Consider the following 20,545-nt stretch of genomic DNA (forward strand, 5'->3'; position numbering starts at 1 on the left):
CAGTGAATGTATTACTCAGCTGCACATCAGTGAATGTATTACTAGCTACACATCAGTGAATGTATTGACCAGCTACACATCAGTGAATGTATTACCCAGCTACACATCAGTGAATGTATTACCCAGCTACACATCAGTGAATGTATTACCCAGCTACACATCAGTGAATGTATTACCCAGCTACACATCAGTGAATGTATTACCCAGCTACACATCAGTGAATGTATTACTCAGCTGCACATCAGTGAATGTATTGACCAGCTACACATCAGTGAATGTATTACCCAGCTACACATCAGTGAATGTATTACCAGCTACACATCAGTGAATGTATTACCAGCTAGATATGTGAATGTATTACCAGCTACACATCAGTGAATGTATTACTCAGCTGCACATCAGTGAATGTATTATCCAGCTACACATCAGTGAATGTATTACCAGCTACACATCAGTGAATGTATTACCCAGCTCCACATCAGTGAATGTATTACTCAGCTACACATCAGTGAATGTATTACCCAGCTACACATCAGTGAATGTATTACCAGCTACACATCAGTGAATGTATTACCCAGCTACACATCAGTGAATGTATTACTCAGCTACACATCAGTGAATGTATTACCAGCTACACATCAGTGAATGTATTACCAGCTACACATCAGTGAATGTATTACCCAGCTACACATCAGTGAATGTATTACTCAGCTACACATCAGTGAATGTATTACCCAGCTACACATCAGTGAATGTATTACCCAGCTACACATCAGTGAATGTATTACTCAGCTACACATCAGTGAATGTATTACCCAGCTACACATCAGTGAATGTATTACCCAGCTACACATCAGTGAATGTATTACCCAGCTACACATCAGTGAATGTATTACCCAGCTACACATCAGTGAATGTATTACCCAGCTACACATCAGTGAATGTATTACTCAGCTACACATCAGTGAATGTATTACCCAGCTGCACATCAGTGAATGTATTACTCAGCTACACATCAGTGAATGTATTACTCAGCTACACATCAGTGAATGTATTACCCAGCTACACATCAGTGAATGTATTACCCAGCTACACATCAGTGAATGTATTACCCAGCTACACATCAGTGAATGTATTACCCAGCTCCACATCAGTGAATGTATTACTCAGCTACACATCAGTGAATGTATTACCCAGCTACACATCAGTGAATGTATTACCCAGCTACACATCAGTGAATGTATTACCCAGCTACACATCAGTGAATGTATTACCCAGCTACACATCAGTGAATGTATTACCCAGCTACACATCAGTGAATGTATTACCCAGCTACACATCAGTGAATGTATTACCCAGCTACACATCAGTGAATGTATTACCCAGCTCCACATCAGTGAATGTATTACCCAGCTACACATCAGTGAATGTATTACTCAGCTACACATCAGTTAATGTATTACCCAGCTACACATCAGTGAATGTATTACCCAGCTACACATCAGTGAATGTATTACCAGCTACACATCAGTGAATGTATTACCCAGCTACACATCAGTGAATGTATTACCCAGCTACACATCAGTGAATGTATTACCCAGCTACACATCAGTGAATGTATTGACCAGCTACACATCAGTGAATGTATTACCAGCTACACATCAGTGAATGTATTACTCAGCTACACATCAGTGAATGTATTACCCAGCTACACATCAGTGAATGTATTACCCAGCTACACATCAGTAAATGTATTACCCAGCTACACATCAGTGAATGTATTACCCAGCTACACATCAGTGAATGTATTACCCAGCTACACATCAGTGAATGTATTACCCAGCTACACATCAGTGAATGTATTACCAGCTACACATCAGTGAATGTATTACTCAGCTACACATCAGTGAATGTATTACCCAGCTACACATCAGTGAATGTATTACCCAGCTACACATCAGTAAATGTATTACCCAGCTACACATCAGTGAATGTATTACCCAGCTACACATCAGTGAATGTATTACCCAGCTACACATCAGTGAATGTATTACTCAGCTACACATCAGTGAATGTATTACCCAGCTACACATCAGTGAATGTATTACCCAGCTACACATCAGTGAATGTATTACCAGCTACACATCAGTGAATGTATTACCAGCTACACATCAGTGAATGTATTACCAGCTACACATCAGTGAATGTATTACCCAGCTACACATCAGTGAATGTATTACTAGCTACACATCAGTGAATGTATTACCCAGCTACACATCAGTGAATGTATTACTCAGCTACACATCAGTGAATGTATTACTCAGCTACACATCAGTGAATGTATTACCCAGCTCCATGTCAGTGAATGTATTACCCAGCTACACATCAGTGAATGTATTACCCAGCTACACATCAGTGAATGTATTACCCAGCTACACATCAGTGAATGTATTACCAGCTACACATCAGTGAATGTATTACCAGCTACACATCAGTGAATGTATTACCAGCTACACATCAGTGAATGTATTACCCAGCTACACATCAGTGAATGTATTACTAGCTACACATCAGTGAATGTATTACCCAGCTACACATCAGTGAATGTATTACTCAGCTACACATCAGTGAATGTATTACTCAGCTACACATCAGTGAATGTATTACCCAGCTACACATCAGTGAATGTATTACCCAGCTACACATCAGTGAATGTATTACCCAGCTACACATCAGTGAATGTATTGACCAGCTACACATCAGTGAATGTATTACCCAGCTACACATCAGTGAATGTATTACCCGGCTACACATCAGTGAATGTATTACTCAGCTGCACATCAGTGAATGTATTACCCAGCTACACATCAGTGAATGTATTACCCAGCTACACATCAGTGAATGTATTACCCAGCTACACATTAGTGAATGTATTACTCAGCTACACATCAGTGAATGTATTACCCAGCTACACATCAGTGAATGTATTACCCAGCTACACATCAGTGAATGTATTACCCAGCTACACATCAGTGAATGTATTACCCAGCTACACATCAGTGAATGTATTACTCAGCTGCACATCAGTGAATGTATTACCCAGCTACACATCAGTGAATGTATTACTAGCTACACATCAGTGAATGTATTACTCAGCTGCACATCAGTGAATGTATTACCCAGCTACACATCAGTGGATGTATTACCAGCTACACATCAGTGAATGTATTACCCAGCTACACATCAGTGAATGTATTACACAGCTACACATCAGTGAATGTATTACTCAGCTGCACATCAGTGAATGTATTACCCAGCTACACATCAGTGAATGTATTACCCAGCTACACATCAGTGAATGTATTACCCAGCTACACATCAGTGAATGTATTACCCAGCTACACATCAGTGAATGTATTACCTAGCTACACATCAGTGAATGTATTGACCAGCTACACATCAGTGAATGTATTACCCAGCTACACATCAGTGAATGTATTACCCAGCTACACATCAGTGAATGTATTACCCAGCTACATATCAGTGAATGTATTACTCAGCTACACATCAGTGAATGTATTACTCAGCTGCACATCAGTGAATGTATTACCCAGCTGCACATCAGTGAATGTATTACCCAGCTACACATCAGTGAATGTATTACCCAGCTACACATCAGTGAATATATTACCCAGCTACACATCAGTGAATGTATTACTCAGCTACACATCAGTGAATGTATTACTCAGCTACACATCAGTGAATGTATTACTAGCTACACATCAGTGAATGTATTACTAGCTACACATCAGTGAATGTATTACTCAGCTGCACATCAGTGAATGTATTACCCAGCTACACATCAGTGAATGTATTACTCAGCTACACATCAGTGAATGTATTACTCAGCTACACATCAGTGAATGTATTGACCAGCTACACATCAGTGAATGTATTACCCAGCTACACATCAGTGAATGTATTACCCAGCTACACATCAGTGAATGTATTACTCAGCTGCACATCAGTGAATGTATTACCCAGCTGCACATCAGTGAATGTATTACCCAGCTACACATCAGTGAATGTATTACCCAGCTACACATCAGTGAATGTATTACCCAGCTACACATCAGTGAATGTATTACTCAGCTACACATCAGTGAATGTATTGACCAGCTACACATCAGTGAATGTATTACCCAGCTACACATCAGTGAATGTATTACCCAGCTACACATCAGTGAATGTATTACCCAGCTACACATCAGTGAATGTATTACCAGCTACACATCAGTGAATGTATTACCCAGCTACACATCAGTGAATGTATTACACAGCTACACATCAGTGAATGTATTACTCAGCTGCACATCAGTGAATGTATTACCCAGCTACACATCAGTGAATGTATTACCCAGCTACACATCAGTGAATGTATTACCCAGCTACACATCAGTGAATGTATTACCCAGCTACACATCAGTGAATGTATTACCTAGCTACACATCAGTGAATGTATTGACCAGCTACACATCAGTGAATGTATTACCCAGCTACACATCAGTGAATGTATTACCCAGCTACACATCAGTGAATGTATTACCCAGCTACATATCAGTGAATGTATTACTCAGCTACACATCAGTGAATGTATTACTCAGCTGCACATCAGTGAATGTATTACCCAGCTGCACATCAGTGAATGTATTACCCAGCTACACATCAGTGAATGTATTACCCAGCTACACATCAGTGAATATATTACCCAGCTACACATCAGTGAATGTATTACTCAGCTACACATCAGTGAATGTATTACTCAGCTACACATCAGTGAATGTATTACTAGCTACACATCAGTGAATGTATTACTAGCTACACATCAGTGAATGTATTACTCAGCTGCACATCAGTGAATGTATTACCCAGCTACACATCAGTGAATGTATTACTCAGCTACACATCAGTGAATGTATTACTCAGCTACACATCAGTGAATGTATTGACCAGCTACACATCAGTGAATGTATTACCCAGCTACACATCAGTGAATGTATTACCCAGCTACACATCAGTGAATGTATTACTCAGCTGCACATCAGTGAATGTATTACCCAGCTGCACATCAGTGAATGTATTACCCAGCTACACATCAGTGAATGTATTACCCAGCTACACATCAGTGAATGTATTACCCAGCTACACATCAGTGAATGTATTACTCAGCTACACATCAGTGAATGTATTGACCAGCTACACATCAGTGAATGTATTACCCAGCTACACATCAGTGAATGTATTACCAGCTACACATCAGTGAATGTATTACCCAGCTACACATCAGTGAATGTATTACCCAGCTACACATCAGTGAATGTATTACCCAGCTACACATCAGTGAATGTATTACCCAGCTACACATCAGTGAATGTATTACCCAGCTCCACATCAGTGAATGTATTACCCAGCTACACATCATTGAATATATTACCCAGCTACACATCAGTGAATGTATTACCCAGCTACACATCAGTGAATGTATTACCCAGCTACACATCAGTGAATGTATTACCCAGCTACACATCAGTGAATGTATTACCCAGCTACACATCAGTGAATGTATTACCCAGCTACACATCAGTGAATGTATTACCCAGCTCCACATCAGTGAATGTATTACCCAGCTACACATCAGTGAATGTATTACCAGCTACACATCAGTGAATGTATTACCCAGCTACACATCAGTGAATGTATTACTCAGCTACACATCAGTGAATGTATTACCAGCTACACATCAGTGAATGTATTACCCAGCTACACATCAGTGAATGTATTACCCAGCTACACATCAGTGAATGTATGACCCAGCTACACATCAGTGAATGTATTACCAGCTACACATCAGTGAATGTATTACCCAGCTACACATCAGTGAATGTATTACTCAGCTACACATCAGTGAATGTATTACCCAGCTACACATCAGTGAATGTATTACCCAGCTACACATCAGTGAATGTATTACCCAGCTGCACATCAGTGAATGTATTACCCAGCTACACATCAGTGAATATATTACCCAGCTACACATCAGTGAATGTATTACCAGCTCCACATCAGTGAATGTATTACCCAGCTACACATCAGTGAATATATTACCCAGCTACACATCAGTGAATGTATTACCCAGCTACACATCAGTGAATGTATTACCCAGCTACACATCAGTGAATGTATTACTCAGCTACACATCAGTGAATGTATTACCCAGCTACACATCAGTGAATGTATTACCCAGCTACACATCAGTGAATGTATTACCCAGCTACACATCAGTGAATGTATTACTCAGCTACACATCAGTGAATGTATTACCCAGCTACACATCAGTGAATGTATTACCCAGCTACACATCAGTGAATGTATTACCCAGCTACACACCAGTGAAAGCTTATAACCAAGCTACACTTTAGTGAATGTATTACCCAGCTACACATCAGTGAATGTATTACCCAGCTACACATCAGTGAATGTATTACCCAGCTACACATCAGTGAATGTATTACCCAGCTACACATCAGTGAATGTATTACCCAGCTACACATCAGTGAATGTATTACTCAGCTACACATCAGTGAATGTATTACCCAGCTACACATCAGTGAATGTATTACCCAGCTACACATCAGTGAATGTATTACCCAGCTACACATCAGTGAATGTATTACCCAGCTACACATCAGTGAATGTATTACCCAGCTGCACATCAGTGAATGTATTGACCAGCTACACATCAGTGAATGTATTACCCAGCTACACATCAGTGAATGTATTACCCAGCTACACATCAGTGAATGTATTACCCAGCTGCACATCAGTGAATGTATTGACCAGCTACACATCAGTGAATGTATTACCCAGCTACACATCAGTAAATGTATTGACCAGCTACACATCAGTGAATGTATTACTCAGCTACACATCAGTGAATGTATTGACCAGCTACACATCAGTGAATGTATTACCCAGCTACACATCAGTGAATGTATTACTCAGCTACACATCAGTGAATGTATTGACCAGCTACACATCAGTGAATGTATTACCCAGCTACACATCAGTAAATGTATTACCCAGCTACACATCAGTGAATGTATTACCCAGCTACACATCAGTGAATGTATTACCCAGCTACACATCAGTGAATGTATTACCCAGCTACACATCAGTGAATGTATTACTCAGCAACACATCAGTGAATGTATTACCCAGCTACACATCAGTGAATGTATTACCCAGCTACACATCAGTGAATGTATTACTCAGCTACACATCAGTGAATGTATTGACCAGCTACACATCAGTGAATGTATTACCCAGCTACACATCAGTAAATGTATTACCCAGCTACACATCAGTGAATGTATTACCCAGCTACACATCAGTGAATGTATTACCCAGCTGCACATCAGTGAATGTATTACCCAGCTACACATCAGTGAATGTATTACCCAGCTACACATCAGTGAATGTATTACCCAGCTACACATCAGTGAATGTATGACCCAGCTCCATGTCAGTAAACGTATCTGGTTCAGGGCTCCGGATCATGCTTTGACCCATGGAGTACTAACTCTCCTGATATCATTCACTTTGGGTGTTCATTGCTTTCTTTGGTCATTTAATGTTTTTACTGCATTGGGTCAAATCTTTGAGTGAACCTTTAATAAACATGTTGTTGACTTGTAATTGGATCTGCGATGCCCCTAGTGTGTCACATATTGTCACATATTGTCACATATTGCATAATCTGACAAGAGTGATACATGTCTAAGTTACAATAAGCGAGATGTAACACTTTTGTGCCTTATTCACTGCAGTCCATGTACACATGATACCTGCATCTGATAGTCAATAAACCTCTGTAAAGACGTACAGCTTATGCAATCAGAAACGGCTACATTCAGGAATTACGCACAGTGTCATTATACCATTGGCTTAATGATCTTTCTTGTGTATTTGTACACAATCAACCAATTAACTGGGTAATAGAGATTCGTTGTGGCTATTTTATGCAAATACTCAGCAAATCTGGAGGTCTGCTGGTTCCATCAAGGAACCCTTTGTGTCTTTTGATAAAAATATTAGGGGAATACACCAGCAGTCCAGACAGATGCCACCCATGCAACACTTCGTCAAAGGCCGACACGATCCAACGCGCACCGATAGGCTTCACAACACTCCTCAGATCTACAGCCTTTGTCTTATCATCTGCCTTCAAGTTTGTTGACACCTTCTCCGAATACCAATCAGTGAACTGTTGTTGGTTCAACTATTTTATTGCCTTTAAACTTCCCTCATGCTAGTCAACAGAATATACATATAAACTGTGTCTTGTTGTCAGGAAAACACTGTTTATTGTTTTTACGGAAGTGCTTTACTCAGTACTAATAAGTGCTCCTATTTGCTGTTTGATTGGATTAAAGTAAGGATATGTATCATTCCACAGGGGATGGGGTGGGGTCACATTGATACTCAGTCGCATTTTTGGCTAGGGGTCAGCAGTCTTATTAATTTGGACACGCATTAATTTCAAGATTTACAGTATTTAAGATAGTGTATGAAAGTCCTTGAAGTATTGACTACCATATTCGACGTAATAAGCACCCAGGGCGCTCTCAAAATTAGAAATAGGGGGCTCTTATTAGGATAATATTTTGGTGAAAAGAGTTGAAAGATAAATTTCGTGGTTTATGCTGACAGCCTGAAATATTAAAATACGACATATATATTTTTAACTGCCCATAATTAAGGATGCATATAACACACGAGTGCGTATTATACATGAATAAATAAGTCTTTAGTACATTGACCAATCGGAAGGGGTGCTGATTGGGATTGTTCACTAGCTAATATATTAATAAATATTGGCGTGGGCGCTTATTACGTCGAATACGGTATGCATGTTGTAACAAGGTGATACTTACCTCTTTAACACAGCTGAAGAATCTGTCAGGCAACTTTTCACCAAAGAAAACAATATCTACAACAAAAAGCACCATGAATTTTTTTATTAGATGTTCATCCTCGCCATCTCAGTACCAAACAACCTACCTCCCATCACACGAGTGTCCCCTAGCACCTACAGACAAAAGAAAGCGCTGTGTTCCTTTCTTGACTTGATATAAAAATACACCATATACACAGACTGCCAAACATTCATGCTTTAAAAAAATTAAACCCATGGCTAGTTAATATATACACATAAGGAAGAGAATTTATGGATGTCAACTTCTTTATTATGAGGAACCCAACTTTTCAGAGCATATGCTTACTCCATTTCACCTGATGAAGGAGTAAGTATATACTCCGAAACGTTGTGTTCCTCATAATAAAGAAGTTTAAATTCATAAATTCTCTTCCTTATGTGTATCACTTCTAAATGCCTTTCAAAGACTTAATATATACACAGACTGCCTTAAAATAGAAAAAAAGTTTTAAATAAAAAAACCCGATGATTTTGACGGAATCGGTCGTACAGTCTGTAACCTTTTCGGGTTTCCAGGTGTCACTTTTCCGATCTGGTAAACAACGCTCTGGTCGTATGAAAGGTTGTTCTGACGTGACCCAAAAGGGGATGTCCTCAGATCTGTGAATAGCGGCAGCAATCACAGAGATGGAAATGGAATATTTTTTAAACAACAACTTTGATCACGGCCACGTTTAAACCAGAATAATACAAGCAAGGTTCACCATTATAAACCCTGGAGTTTCAGGAGATGTGAAGGTTTCAGACAGACATGACATGGTTCAGGTGATCCAACTACTGACCAGTTGTGACCACATACCTGGTTTGACCAGTCCAGCACAGCCCTCAGCATCACAGGTGGGTGTCTCCTCGGCAAATATCTTCTCTGTATCAGGCATACAAGAACATTTTAGAACAACTTAAATTAACTGAATATTTATGTTTTGTCTTACCAGTCATTCAAACCCTGGCATCATTATCAACTTAACTTAGGGGCTGGTCATTTGTTATAGGGGGAGTGGGGATCTCAGATGAGGGTCGCCCAAAAATATGAAGTCTCTCGGGGAGGGTCATAAAAAATAGTACACATATTTGGGGAGAGTCATGAAAAAATTGACATTTTATAATAAAAAATAAAGGGCTCTTGCATTCTTTCCAGGTTACCGTTTGATATCTTACAACAAATTTGACTTGATGTAAATCTTTTCAAACCCTCCTCTGTCAATTTTCTAAGCGTCCAAGGCACTTATTACAGCAAATATAGTAGATCAACAAATTAGTTATAGCGTGGTAATATTTTTACACTCGTCATACCCAATCACCTATATTATGTTATTTTTTGTATTTTTAATATACTTAAACAAAGGATGCCTATCGACGTACCTTTGATCCAGTCCTGTGAGAATTCCTTTGCACATTTGAGACAGTGGGAAGTACGAAATGTCCCATGAGCCTCCACAATCTTGTCCGCGGGGAGGCCTGTGTAATGCTCCAGTGTATCAATATTCTGAAAGATGTACAAAATGCATTAAAAAAATATCAACTTTGACCACAACTTAACTGTTTCAGTGTATGATTAACACTGAGACCATGGAAGTCACTGAAACAGTATGCCAGGAATATGCAACAGTCATATGTAAATAATTGAGTCTGGAACAGATGATCTGTGATTGACATTATGAGCAACGACCTATTCCACTGCGGTACAATTACATGCAGTTAACCTTTTCACAGAGTCTGCCCACCCGATCCATTTGGTCACCTCGTACGACCAGCATAGGTTGCTGGGGACCAGTTCTAAACAGGAATCCACCCAGAGGCTCTGTGACTTGTAAATAATCAAGTCTCAACCAGCAAACCAATGGCTGATAGCATGAACACCCAATCCCATGTTTGGTCAACACCCACGAAAAGCAGGGTGTCCTAGGGATGAACACTTCTGACAAGACTCCCACGACAAGCAGGGAGTCCTAGGGACGAACACTTCTGACAAGACTCCCACGACAAGCAGGGAGTCCTAGGGACGAACACTTCTGACAACAAGACTCCCATGACAAGCAGGGAGTCCTAGGGACGAACACTTCTGACAAAAAGCTCCCACGACAAGCAGGGAGTCCTAGGGACAAACACTTCTGACAAGACTCCCACGACAAGCAGGGAGTCCTAGGGACGAACACTTCTGACAAGACTCCCACGACAAGCAGGGAGTCCTAGGGACGAACACTTCTGACAAGACTCCCACGACAAGCAGGGTGTCCTAGGGACGAACACTTCTGACAACAAGACTCCCATGACAAGCAGGGAGTCCTAGGGACGAACACTTCTGACAAAAAGCTCCCACGACAAGCAGGGAGTCCTAGGGACGAACACTTCTGACAAGACTCCCACGACAAGCAGTGTGTCCTAGGGACGAACACTGCTGACAACAAGACTCCCACGACAAGCAGGGAGTACTAGGGACGAACACTGCTGACAACAAGACTCCCACGACAAGCAGGGAGTCCTAGGGACGAACACTTCTGACAAGACTCCCACGACAAGCAGGGAGTCCTAGGGACAAACACTTCTGACAACAAGACTCCCACGACAAGCAGGGAGTCCTAGGGACGAACACTTCTGACAAGACTCCCACGACAAGCAGGGAGTCCTAGGGATGAACACTTCTGACAACAAGACTCCCACGACAAGCAGGGAGTCCTAGGGATGAACACTTCTGACAACAAGACTCCCACGACAAGCAGGGAGTCCTAGGGACGAACACTTCTGACAACAAGACTCCCACGACAAGCAGGGAGTACTAGGGACGAACACTTCTGACAACAAGACTCCCACGACAAGCAGGGAGTCCTATGGACAAACACTTCTGACAACAAGACTCCCACGACAAGCAGGGAGTCCTAGGGACGAACACTTCTGACAAGACTCCCACGACAAGCAGTGTGTCCTAGGGATGAACACTTCTGACAACAAGACTCCCACGACAAGCAGGGAGTCCTAGGGACGAACACTTCTGACAAGACTCCCACGACAAGCAGGGAGTCCTAGGGATGAACACTTCTGACAACAAGACTCCCACGACAAGCAGGGAGTCCTAGGGACGAACACTTCTGACAAGACTCCCACGACAAGCAGGGAGTCCTAGGGACGAACACTTCTGACAACAAGACTCCCACGACAAGCAGGGAGTCCTAGGGACGAACACTTCTGACAACAAGACTCCCACGACAAGCAGGGAGTACTAGGGACGAACACTTCTGACAACAAGACTCCCACGACAAGCAGGGAGTCCTACGGACAAACACTTCTGACAACAAGACTCCCACGACAAGCAGGGTCTCCTAGAGACAAACATTTCTGACAACAAGACTCCCACGACAAGCAGGGAGTCCTAGGGAGCAACACTTCTGACAACAAGACTCTGTGATTCTCAAAATGGATGAGTGGGTGATTCAGCAACATTATAGAAATATTAAAGTAATATTACCCCGTCCTGTAAATAACTCCAGATAAACCTGTGATTGACATTTTGACTAATATCACGTGTGTGTGTGTGTGTGTGTGTGTGTGTGTGTGTGTGTGTGTGTGTGTGTGTGTGTGTGTGTGTGTGTGTGTGTGTGTGTGTGTGTAACATGTAATGTCTCTGAGTCCTGCCACACCCTTACTGTACCACTTACCTGCGTGTAATGACGGAGGAGCTTCCCCTTGTCATGGAGCTGTTTCACAAAGTAGTGACAGGGTGTTGGCTGAAACATGCATTGTTCTTATACTGACACAGTGAAAGTCCAGAGTGGAAAACAAAGACATTGGAATGTGGTTGAGAGGCCTGAATGCATGCAACATTGCAATAATGTCTGAGTTTGAATCCTCATTCATGTTGTCATACCTGGACATAAGCTTCCAGTCACTTGTTACGTATCAAGAGTCTAAATCAACTTTGCATTTTGTTTTATTTGGTATTGGTATAATTTTCTCTATTACGCCTAATCGTTTTGAAGGACTTATATTTTTTAGTTCAGCAAGGGTGGAAACTGGACGTTTATAGTCAGTTAACTCCCTTGCCTGAGAAAGATGTTATGATCATCATAAGTCTATGTTAGTGTATGGGACTAGTAGGATCATAGTGTTAAGATTGTCATAAGTCTATGTTAGTGTATGGGACTAGTAGGATCGTAGTGTTAAGATTGTCATAAGTCTATGTTAGTGTATGGGACTAGTAGGATCGTAGTGTTAAGATTGTCATAAGTCTATGCTAGTGTATGGGACTAGTAGGATCGTAGTGTTAAGATTGTCATAAGTCTATGTTAGTGTATGGGACTAGTTGGATCATAGTGTTAAGATTGTCATAAGTCTATGTTAGTGTATGGGACTACAGTGATCGCTCACTATAACGCTACCAATGGGGTCCAAATAATTGGTGGGCGTTATAGACGATGAGCCGTTTAACCGAGGCCGAGGCGCGCGCTCGGAAAATCTTAAATCATCAATATGTGTTTATCTCACGTCACATCAAAATAGTATATATTTTTATGGACCTAGATCTACCTGTAATATCATTCATTTATTAAATCTGTCACATTTCACAATGTCTGAAATACGTATTCCATTTCAATTTATCATTTTTAATCGATAAATTAAAAAATTATTCACTATTTACCGCGATGTTATTGAAAATAAAATTCTCGGACACACATTTCGAAAACGGGTCCACATCAAAGAGCAAAATAAAGACGTTTTAAACAAATCTTTAAATATATTATACAAAATGATAAATAAAATCAACAAAAATACATCTAAAAGTAATCAAACTTACATCTAAGTTATTATTTCCATCGTTTCGTGCGATCGCGTGTAATGTAAGTCAAATGACATCTCGGCTTTCGTCGCCTTGAATTCTCGGCTCGGACACAATGTTTAATGCAAAAATATATGCATGAAAAATCTTTGTCACAGCTCGTAACCTAGCACGATACATTCGCGAAGCTCCATATTTTTAATATATATCGTGATTTCCTGCTTAAAACGTTCAGATTAACACGATTTAACAAAAAATCTTTCGCCAACTTCTGAAATTTATCAAACACGAGCTTGGTATCACAGCTATAATTTGATTGGCTGCCTGAGGTCACGTGCTCAAAATTGACCAATCACGAAAGTTGTAGTAGATTTCGGCAAGAAAGCGTCATTAGAAACAAATTTTAATCCAATGAAATCGCTTGTTATAACTACGGAAAAAACCAGGCGATGTTACGAAAGCGCGATTACGAAATGAATGACCGCCGTGTTGTGACAGCAACTACATGTGTGTGACAGTGTCGCCTCAAATTGGATTGCCCACTAATTAAGAATATAAACTTTGCTTGTGGTTCTCTTTTATTGCATGCATGCGCTTCTAAGATCAAAGGTCGATAGTGTGAAAAGTTAACTAGTTGAACAATCGTATTTCCGGGACTTGCCGCGGATGTTTTCAAACAGATTATTAGAACTCCATTCAGCGATAAGCGGTTGATTATGCAATGAGAAGCGTTATGTGCAAATGAACAACGAACAACAATACAATTATGTCTGTGTAAAACTATCAGTAATAAAAGTGTACATAAATTTTGGGAGCCATGCGTTACCGCTCGTAGTAACCGAAGTAGCGCTTTATCGAAGAGCGCAATAGCGAGCAATCACTGTAGTAGGATTGTAGTGTTAAGATTGTCATAAGTCTATGTAAGTGTATGGGACTTGTAGGATCGTAGTGTTAAGATTGTCATAAGTCTATGTTAGGGTATGGGACTAGTAGGATCGTAGTGTTAAGATTGTCATAAGTCTATGTAAGTGTATGGGACTAGTAGGATCGTAGTGTTAAGATTGTCATAAGTCTATGTAAGTGTATGGGACTTGTAGGATCGTAGTGTTAAGATTGTCATAAGTCTATGTTAGTGTATGGGACTAGTAGGATCATAGTGTTAAGATTATCATAAGTCTATGTTAGTGTACGGGACTAGTAGGATTGTAGAGTTACGAATATCATAAGTCTATGTTAGTGTATGGGACTAGTAGGATCGTAGTGTTAAGATTGTCATAAGTCTATGTTAGTGTATGGGACTAGCAGGATTGTAGAGTTACGAATATCATATGTCTATGTTAGTGTATGGGACTAGTAGGATCGTAGTGTATGGTAGTGTATGGTAGTATTAGAATCTTAGTGCTTAGACTTGCTCTGTGGAATGCACCCCAAGCATCTCAAGCAAACTCATTTACCACAGTCACTACTCACACTGACCAAGGGCAAATGTTTCAGGCTTACTTGTAAAGCAAATAAACATCTGAAAAAGAAATCCCAACTTTTGCATATTTTCTACATTTTGAAGACTAGGGTCTTATGCCCATTGAATCAAAATACATTGAAACCTTGTCAATGCAGACAGAAATGTCCAGATAAACACTTTTCTGGATTAACAGACAAAAGGTGAAGACTACCTTCATATACTTTTAGTTCTAAGAGGACGTCAGTGTTGGCCACTGAAGGTTAATCGAGTGTTCCCTGACTACAAGTATTTCACAGTCTTCTTCACTCACCTTGAAATGTCCTGGCCACAGCTCTTTGGCAAGGTGACAAAATGGTTCTGGGTTCTCCTGTGAAAACATACACGAACATGAGCAACAATGTTTCAGAGGACCTTGGTCCTACAAGATGTAATCAATAGACACCGTGGTCACTACACATCACCCATCTTCCTGAGGCAAGGGCGTTAGATGACTATAAACGTCACGTATCCACCCATGGCAAACTAGGCTGGAATTCTGGCGCTACATTTTGGCAAGACTAACGAGTCTATGCATAGTCCAATCAAAATCGTGTAATGAATTAGACATCTGGTTCGTAAACAACATGGATTTCAATGTGCAGATTTTGGTCGACTGCACGGTTGGCAAAGCATGACTACCGCCAGCTGGGCGTTGACACATATTTTGCAAATCTTTTCATGTTTTTAATTAAGGTGCTCCAGTGATCTTATGCACTTCGCATGGTAAGACCCTTTTATTACAATATAGATCTTCATTATCAATCAGATCATCTTGACTTGGCACCGCCATTTTGTTTGAAACAAAACAAGTGATATGAGATGGAATCTGATTGTCAATAGGAGGGACATAGAAGGAACATAACTCGTAATAGCCACTGGTGGCGCTACAATTGAGCATGGAAATTCCAGTCTTGTTCATCAAGGGAGGAAAGTGGACTTTTAAAGTCAGTTAATGGCCTTGCCTCAGGAAAATGCACATTACCAAAATATGATATATGAATATGTTTTGTAACATCCATAATTGACATAAAAAATATTTATCATCAATAAATAAGGGGCTGATGAATTTATTTGCACATCATACCTCTTCCATTATTGTGGAGCTGAATCAAATTAAATTAGGTCACATGACGAAGAAACCAATCAAATAAAACAAATCACATTAACTCAAACATTATTTATATGTGTTCAAATTAAAATATATGCAAACATCAATTTGTACGCTTACTGTAAAATATTGTATGTTGAAAATGGCCATTGGGTCTGGCAGGTTGTATTTCTGGAGGTTGTCATACAGGCCACTTCCTGGGGACCGAAAGTCTGGAATGCCTGCCGCTGTAAACCGAAAACAAAAACTGTAACAGAGTTAGCCTGGGTCTATCTATTTCTAAGTTCTGGAGTTTGGAGGGTCCAAGGCATCCAAATGGGGTCCAGGGATTATCACTGTCTCATCTCTCTTCAGTGCACTGAATCCTCGATTATCTGGTGTACCATGACTACAATCAATTATGATAAATACTCATTCACTACCTTAGCTTTGTTTTGAAACCTATTTGAAAGACACACCACTAAAACTAGCCATCTTGTTTGTTTGTTTTGTTTGTTTGTTTTGTTTGTTTGTTTGTTGTTTAACATGTTTAATGCTACATTCAGCAATATTCCAAATATATGATGGCAGTCTGTAAATAATAGAGTCCAAACCACACTATCCAGTGATTGACATCAGTAGCAATGATCTATGCAATTGGGATACGTTGACATGCATCAACCAAGTCAGCGAGTCTGACCAATAGATTTCGGTAGTCGCCTCTTGACAAGTGTGGGTTACTGAAGGTCAATTCTAACCTGGATCTTCGCATGTGACCTGCCATCTAATAAGAGGACAATGATGAAGAAGGGAAAGTCTGTGTTAAGGGAATGATACAAGAGATGGAGAAGATGGTGCTGCTTTCGAAACACATTGAATGATGGCGAATGAGCCTGGGGTATTTATTTATCATAACAGAACGGAGACACAATTCCCTTGATAATCAAAGACGCATGAATAAGGTACACTAGACCCTTCCTGTTTCCTTCCACAATGTCAAACACACAAAACTTGGAAGCTGGAATGTTCACCATTAACCTTGTGTGTTGCCATGATGACACTTACATGTAACCTTGTGTTTCCATGACAATTTACATGTAACTTTGTGTCTCCATGACAACACTTATATGTAACCTTGTTTCCATGACAACACTTGTATATAACCTTGTTTCCATGACAAGACTTATATGTAACTTTGTGTTTCCATGACAACATTTACATGTAACTTCATGTTTCCATGACAACACTTGTATATAACTATGTTTCCATGACAACACTTATATGTAACTTTGTGTTTCCATGACAACACTTACATGTAACTTCGTGTCTCATGACAACACTTATATGTAACCTTGTTTCCATGACAACACTTACATGTTGATATCCCAGCTCCTGCCATGGTGATGATGTTGGTGCACTTGTCACTCTTCAAATACTTGGCCACGCCCTCGAAGCTCACCTCACTCAGAACTTTCTCAGCATCATCCAACTTGACAGCGCTGGAGAAATAGTTGCTCAATCCTGCTGCAACTGAAAGGATTCAAACGCTTTGTCTCCATTACTGAGATGAGGAACATCTTCATGACTTATCTCTTGCAATAATGGTCAAACATGTATTTTGTCTTACACCGCAGCCTATTCACAATATGCCTACTTCACAATATGAATTGCGATTCTTGAGTCAGAATACAAATCGAGATACTTACTTGCAACCCTATCTGACAAGAGGTCATTGCTATTAACCAGTTTGTGTTGAACTCGCATGATTGGTCGATACTACCATGAATGTGCAAATTACTCGATTCTGATTGGTTAATCAAAGGTATGAAATCCCAATAATCATGTCTCATTGAAACGGACGGTTTGATGGCTGTACCACCAGAGAACCTAATATTTTTAGAATAGTACTTCTTTTTCTGTCATTGTTGGTAGGACATTGTAAAATAATTACATGTACAAATATAGGTTACAACATGCAGGGTTGCAGTAACTACAATATTTTAAGTATGTGTGGCAATACACACAAAAAAAAGATGGGCCAAAAACAAATCTACAAAGAGAATGTATTTTAAATTTTGGCGACATGAAATTTGGTGCTTTTCCATACACGATTTTGCATAAAAAAAGCTATATGATGTCATAATAGTGCCATGCCTTGTAGAACAAAACCTTGCAAGGCTTACTTAGTTTTCTGTAGTGGTGCCCACTTCATGATGGTTTACGAAGTTGCTGTGCTATATGCTTTCAGTGCCTGTTAATGGCCGAATGAAGTAAAAAACACTCCTTACATATACAGAACCATAGTTTGGTCACAGATTATCGTTAGTGATTCCGTACTTCAGATCGAAAATCCACTCAAAACATAAGACTCAACCCATGCTGCTTCCCTCAATATTCTTGCATGCAATGTTTCCAGTTTACTGTAGACCAGACTCAACATGTCAGGTTTTAGTGCCAGGCTAAACTTACGTGCGTCTATTGCTCCTCCCGTCTGAAACAGATATATATTGATTAATGTTCACATCATTGGACATTTTCGAACTAACAAATGCACAGTCTATAAAATTTCGTAAGCCTGTCATAAATTATTTGATAGTCATTACTTAGAAGTTGAGGGATCACAAGGTAGACACAATTTTGGTTAACAACTACTTTAATACTGTGAAAAGCGACGTTTCGGTATAGATCCTTAATACAGAATATATATAGTAGGTGGAGGATTAACAATAGAGAATTAACAGTAACAACAATTGCATACATGAGTGGGGCTAACATAGGTAGGTGTTGACAACGGTATAAGGATCTATACCAAAAACGTCGCTTTTCACAGTATCCATAAAATTGTGTCTACCTTGTCAGCCTGTCATAAGCAAATAAATACCTTTTATCATTGTTTCCAATATACATCCAGGTGTTAGCTAAAAGATGATGGATCCTAATCGTATACATTTTAGATTTGAACCCAGAATCAGTGGCGCCACAGAGGTATGGGGTGCCACTGGGCAGAGTGAGTCCAACCTTGGCGCCACCTGTGCTGCCAACGTGGGAATTGAAGTTAAACAGACACAGCTGACACATCATCTGTGATGTCAAACCTTCAGTGCATGAATCAGTAAGTGAGATGAGTGAGTGAGTTTGGTTTTGCGCTGCTGTTAGCAATATTCCAGCAATATCATGTATGGGGACACCAGAAATGGACTTCACACATTGTACCCATGGGGGAGTCGAACCCAGACCCTCGGTGTGACGAGCAAAATGCTTTAACCACTAGGCTACCTCACCAACCCGTAAGTGACTTGAGTACCTCTTTGAACAATATTTCAGATTGATGTCAGATTGATGTCAAGATTGATGTCAAGATTGATCTCAGATTGATGAATGAGGACAACCCAAGTTGATGCTGGCATTTATCAGTTTGGTCAGAAGAAATGAGCATGGGTCTGGTGCTAACAAACTAATGATCATAATCAGGGAGAACCTCGGATTCAAACCTACAATAAAAGGATCCTGGTACATCTAAGGGATGCAACTCTACAGAGAGTAGTGGTGCCCAACCCCACTTCAGTGAGTGAATATGTGAATGTTATCAGTAATATTTCAGCCACAACACACTGGCCTGTACATGATTGAGCCTGAATCAGGCAACCAGTGGTTGACCGCATGAGCAACAATCTATGCCATCAGCACAGTCAGCCAGTTCGCAATCTGGAACTACCCAATCCCCAAATAGTCCACTCTTACAACAAGGAAGGCGTACAGAGTTCCTCTTCTACACTACAAGGATCACAACACAGTGTCACCTTCAGCTTAAGCGGTTTATTTCATATTCTTTGCTTGACGGATCCACAGACCCCAAACATCAGAATGTGCAACAAACCAATTTCAATTACTGCGTAGCCTGAATACCACACATACAAAAAACAATAACCATCACATCTTTTCCATGCCTGACCTAGGCCCACAGCATGAGAAGTAGCCAACAAAAATGTTCCATAGCTCCAGCATTACTCAAGTGTGTGATTATGTTTCCAAGTAAACTCAATAACCATTTAAATATTCCTCCCACATTTCCCCAGAATGTCAAATGAAAAACAGTATAAGTTATTATTTTTTTCCATCCTACCTATATTG

At 40.1% G+C, this 20,545-nt stretch overlaps 1 protein-coding gene across 1 annotated transcript in view; it reads right to left on the minus strand.

The window, feature by feature from the left end:
* The window catches only part of LOC139442018 (NAD-dependent protein deacetylase sirtuin-2-like), a 44,353-nt gene that overhangs the window by 12,357 nt on the left and 11,451 nt on the right, over window positions 1–20,545 (minus strand). The window contains exons 5-12 of the mRNA XM_071222770.1: window positions 18,884–18,905; window positions 17,789–17,944; window positions 16,556–16,662; window positions 15,599–15,655; window positions 12,709–12,777; window positions 10,418–10,541; window positions 9,855–9,920; window positions 8,994–9,049 (exon numbers count right to left, since the gene is read on the minus strand). Of these exons, the coding sequence (XP_071078871.1) occupies window positions 8,994–9,049; window positions 9,855–9,920; window positions 10,418–10,541; window positions 12,709–12,777; window positions 15,599–15,655; window positions 16,556–16,662; window positions 17,789–17,944; window positions 18,884–18,905 (657 nt within the window). The remainder of the gene's footprint in view (window positions 1–8,993; window positions 9,050–9,854; window positions 9,921–10,417; window positions 10,542–12,708; window positions 12,778–15,598; window positions 15,656–16,555; window positions 16,663–17,788; window positions 17,945–18,883; window positions 18,906–20,545) is intronic.

Source organism: Haliotis cracherodii, unplaced genomic scaffold, assembly GCF_022045235.1.
Source record: "Haliotis cracherodii isolate W230 unplaced genomic scaffold, xgHalCrac1.p SCAF_5, whole genome shotgun sequence".
Lineage (NCBI taxonomy): Eukaryota > Metazoa > Mollusca > Gastropoda > Lepetellida > Haliotidae > Haliotis > Haliotis cracherodii.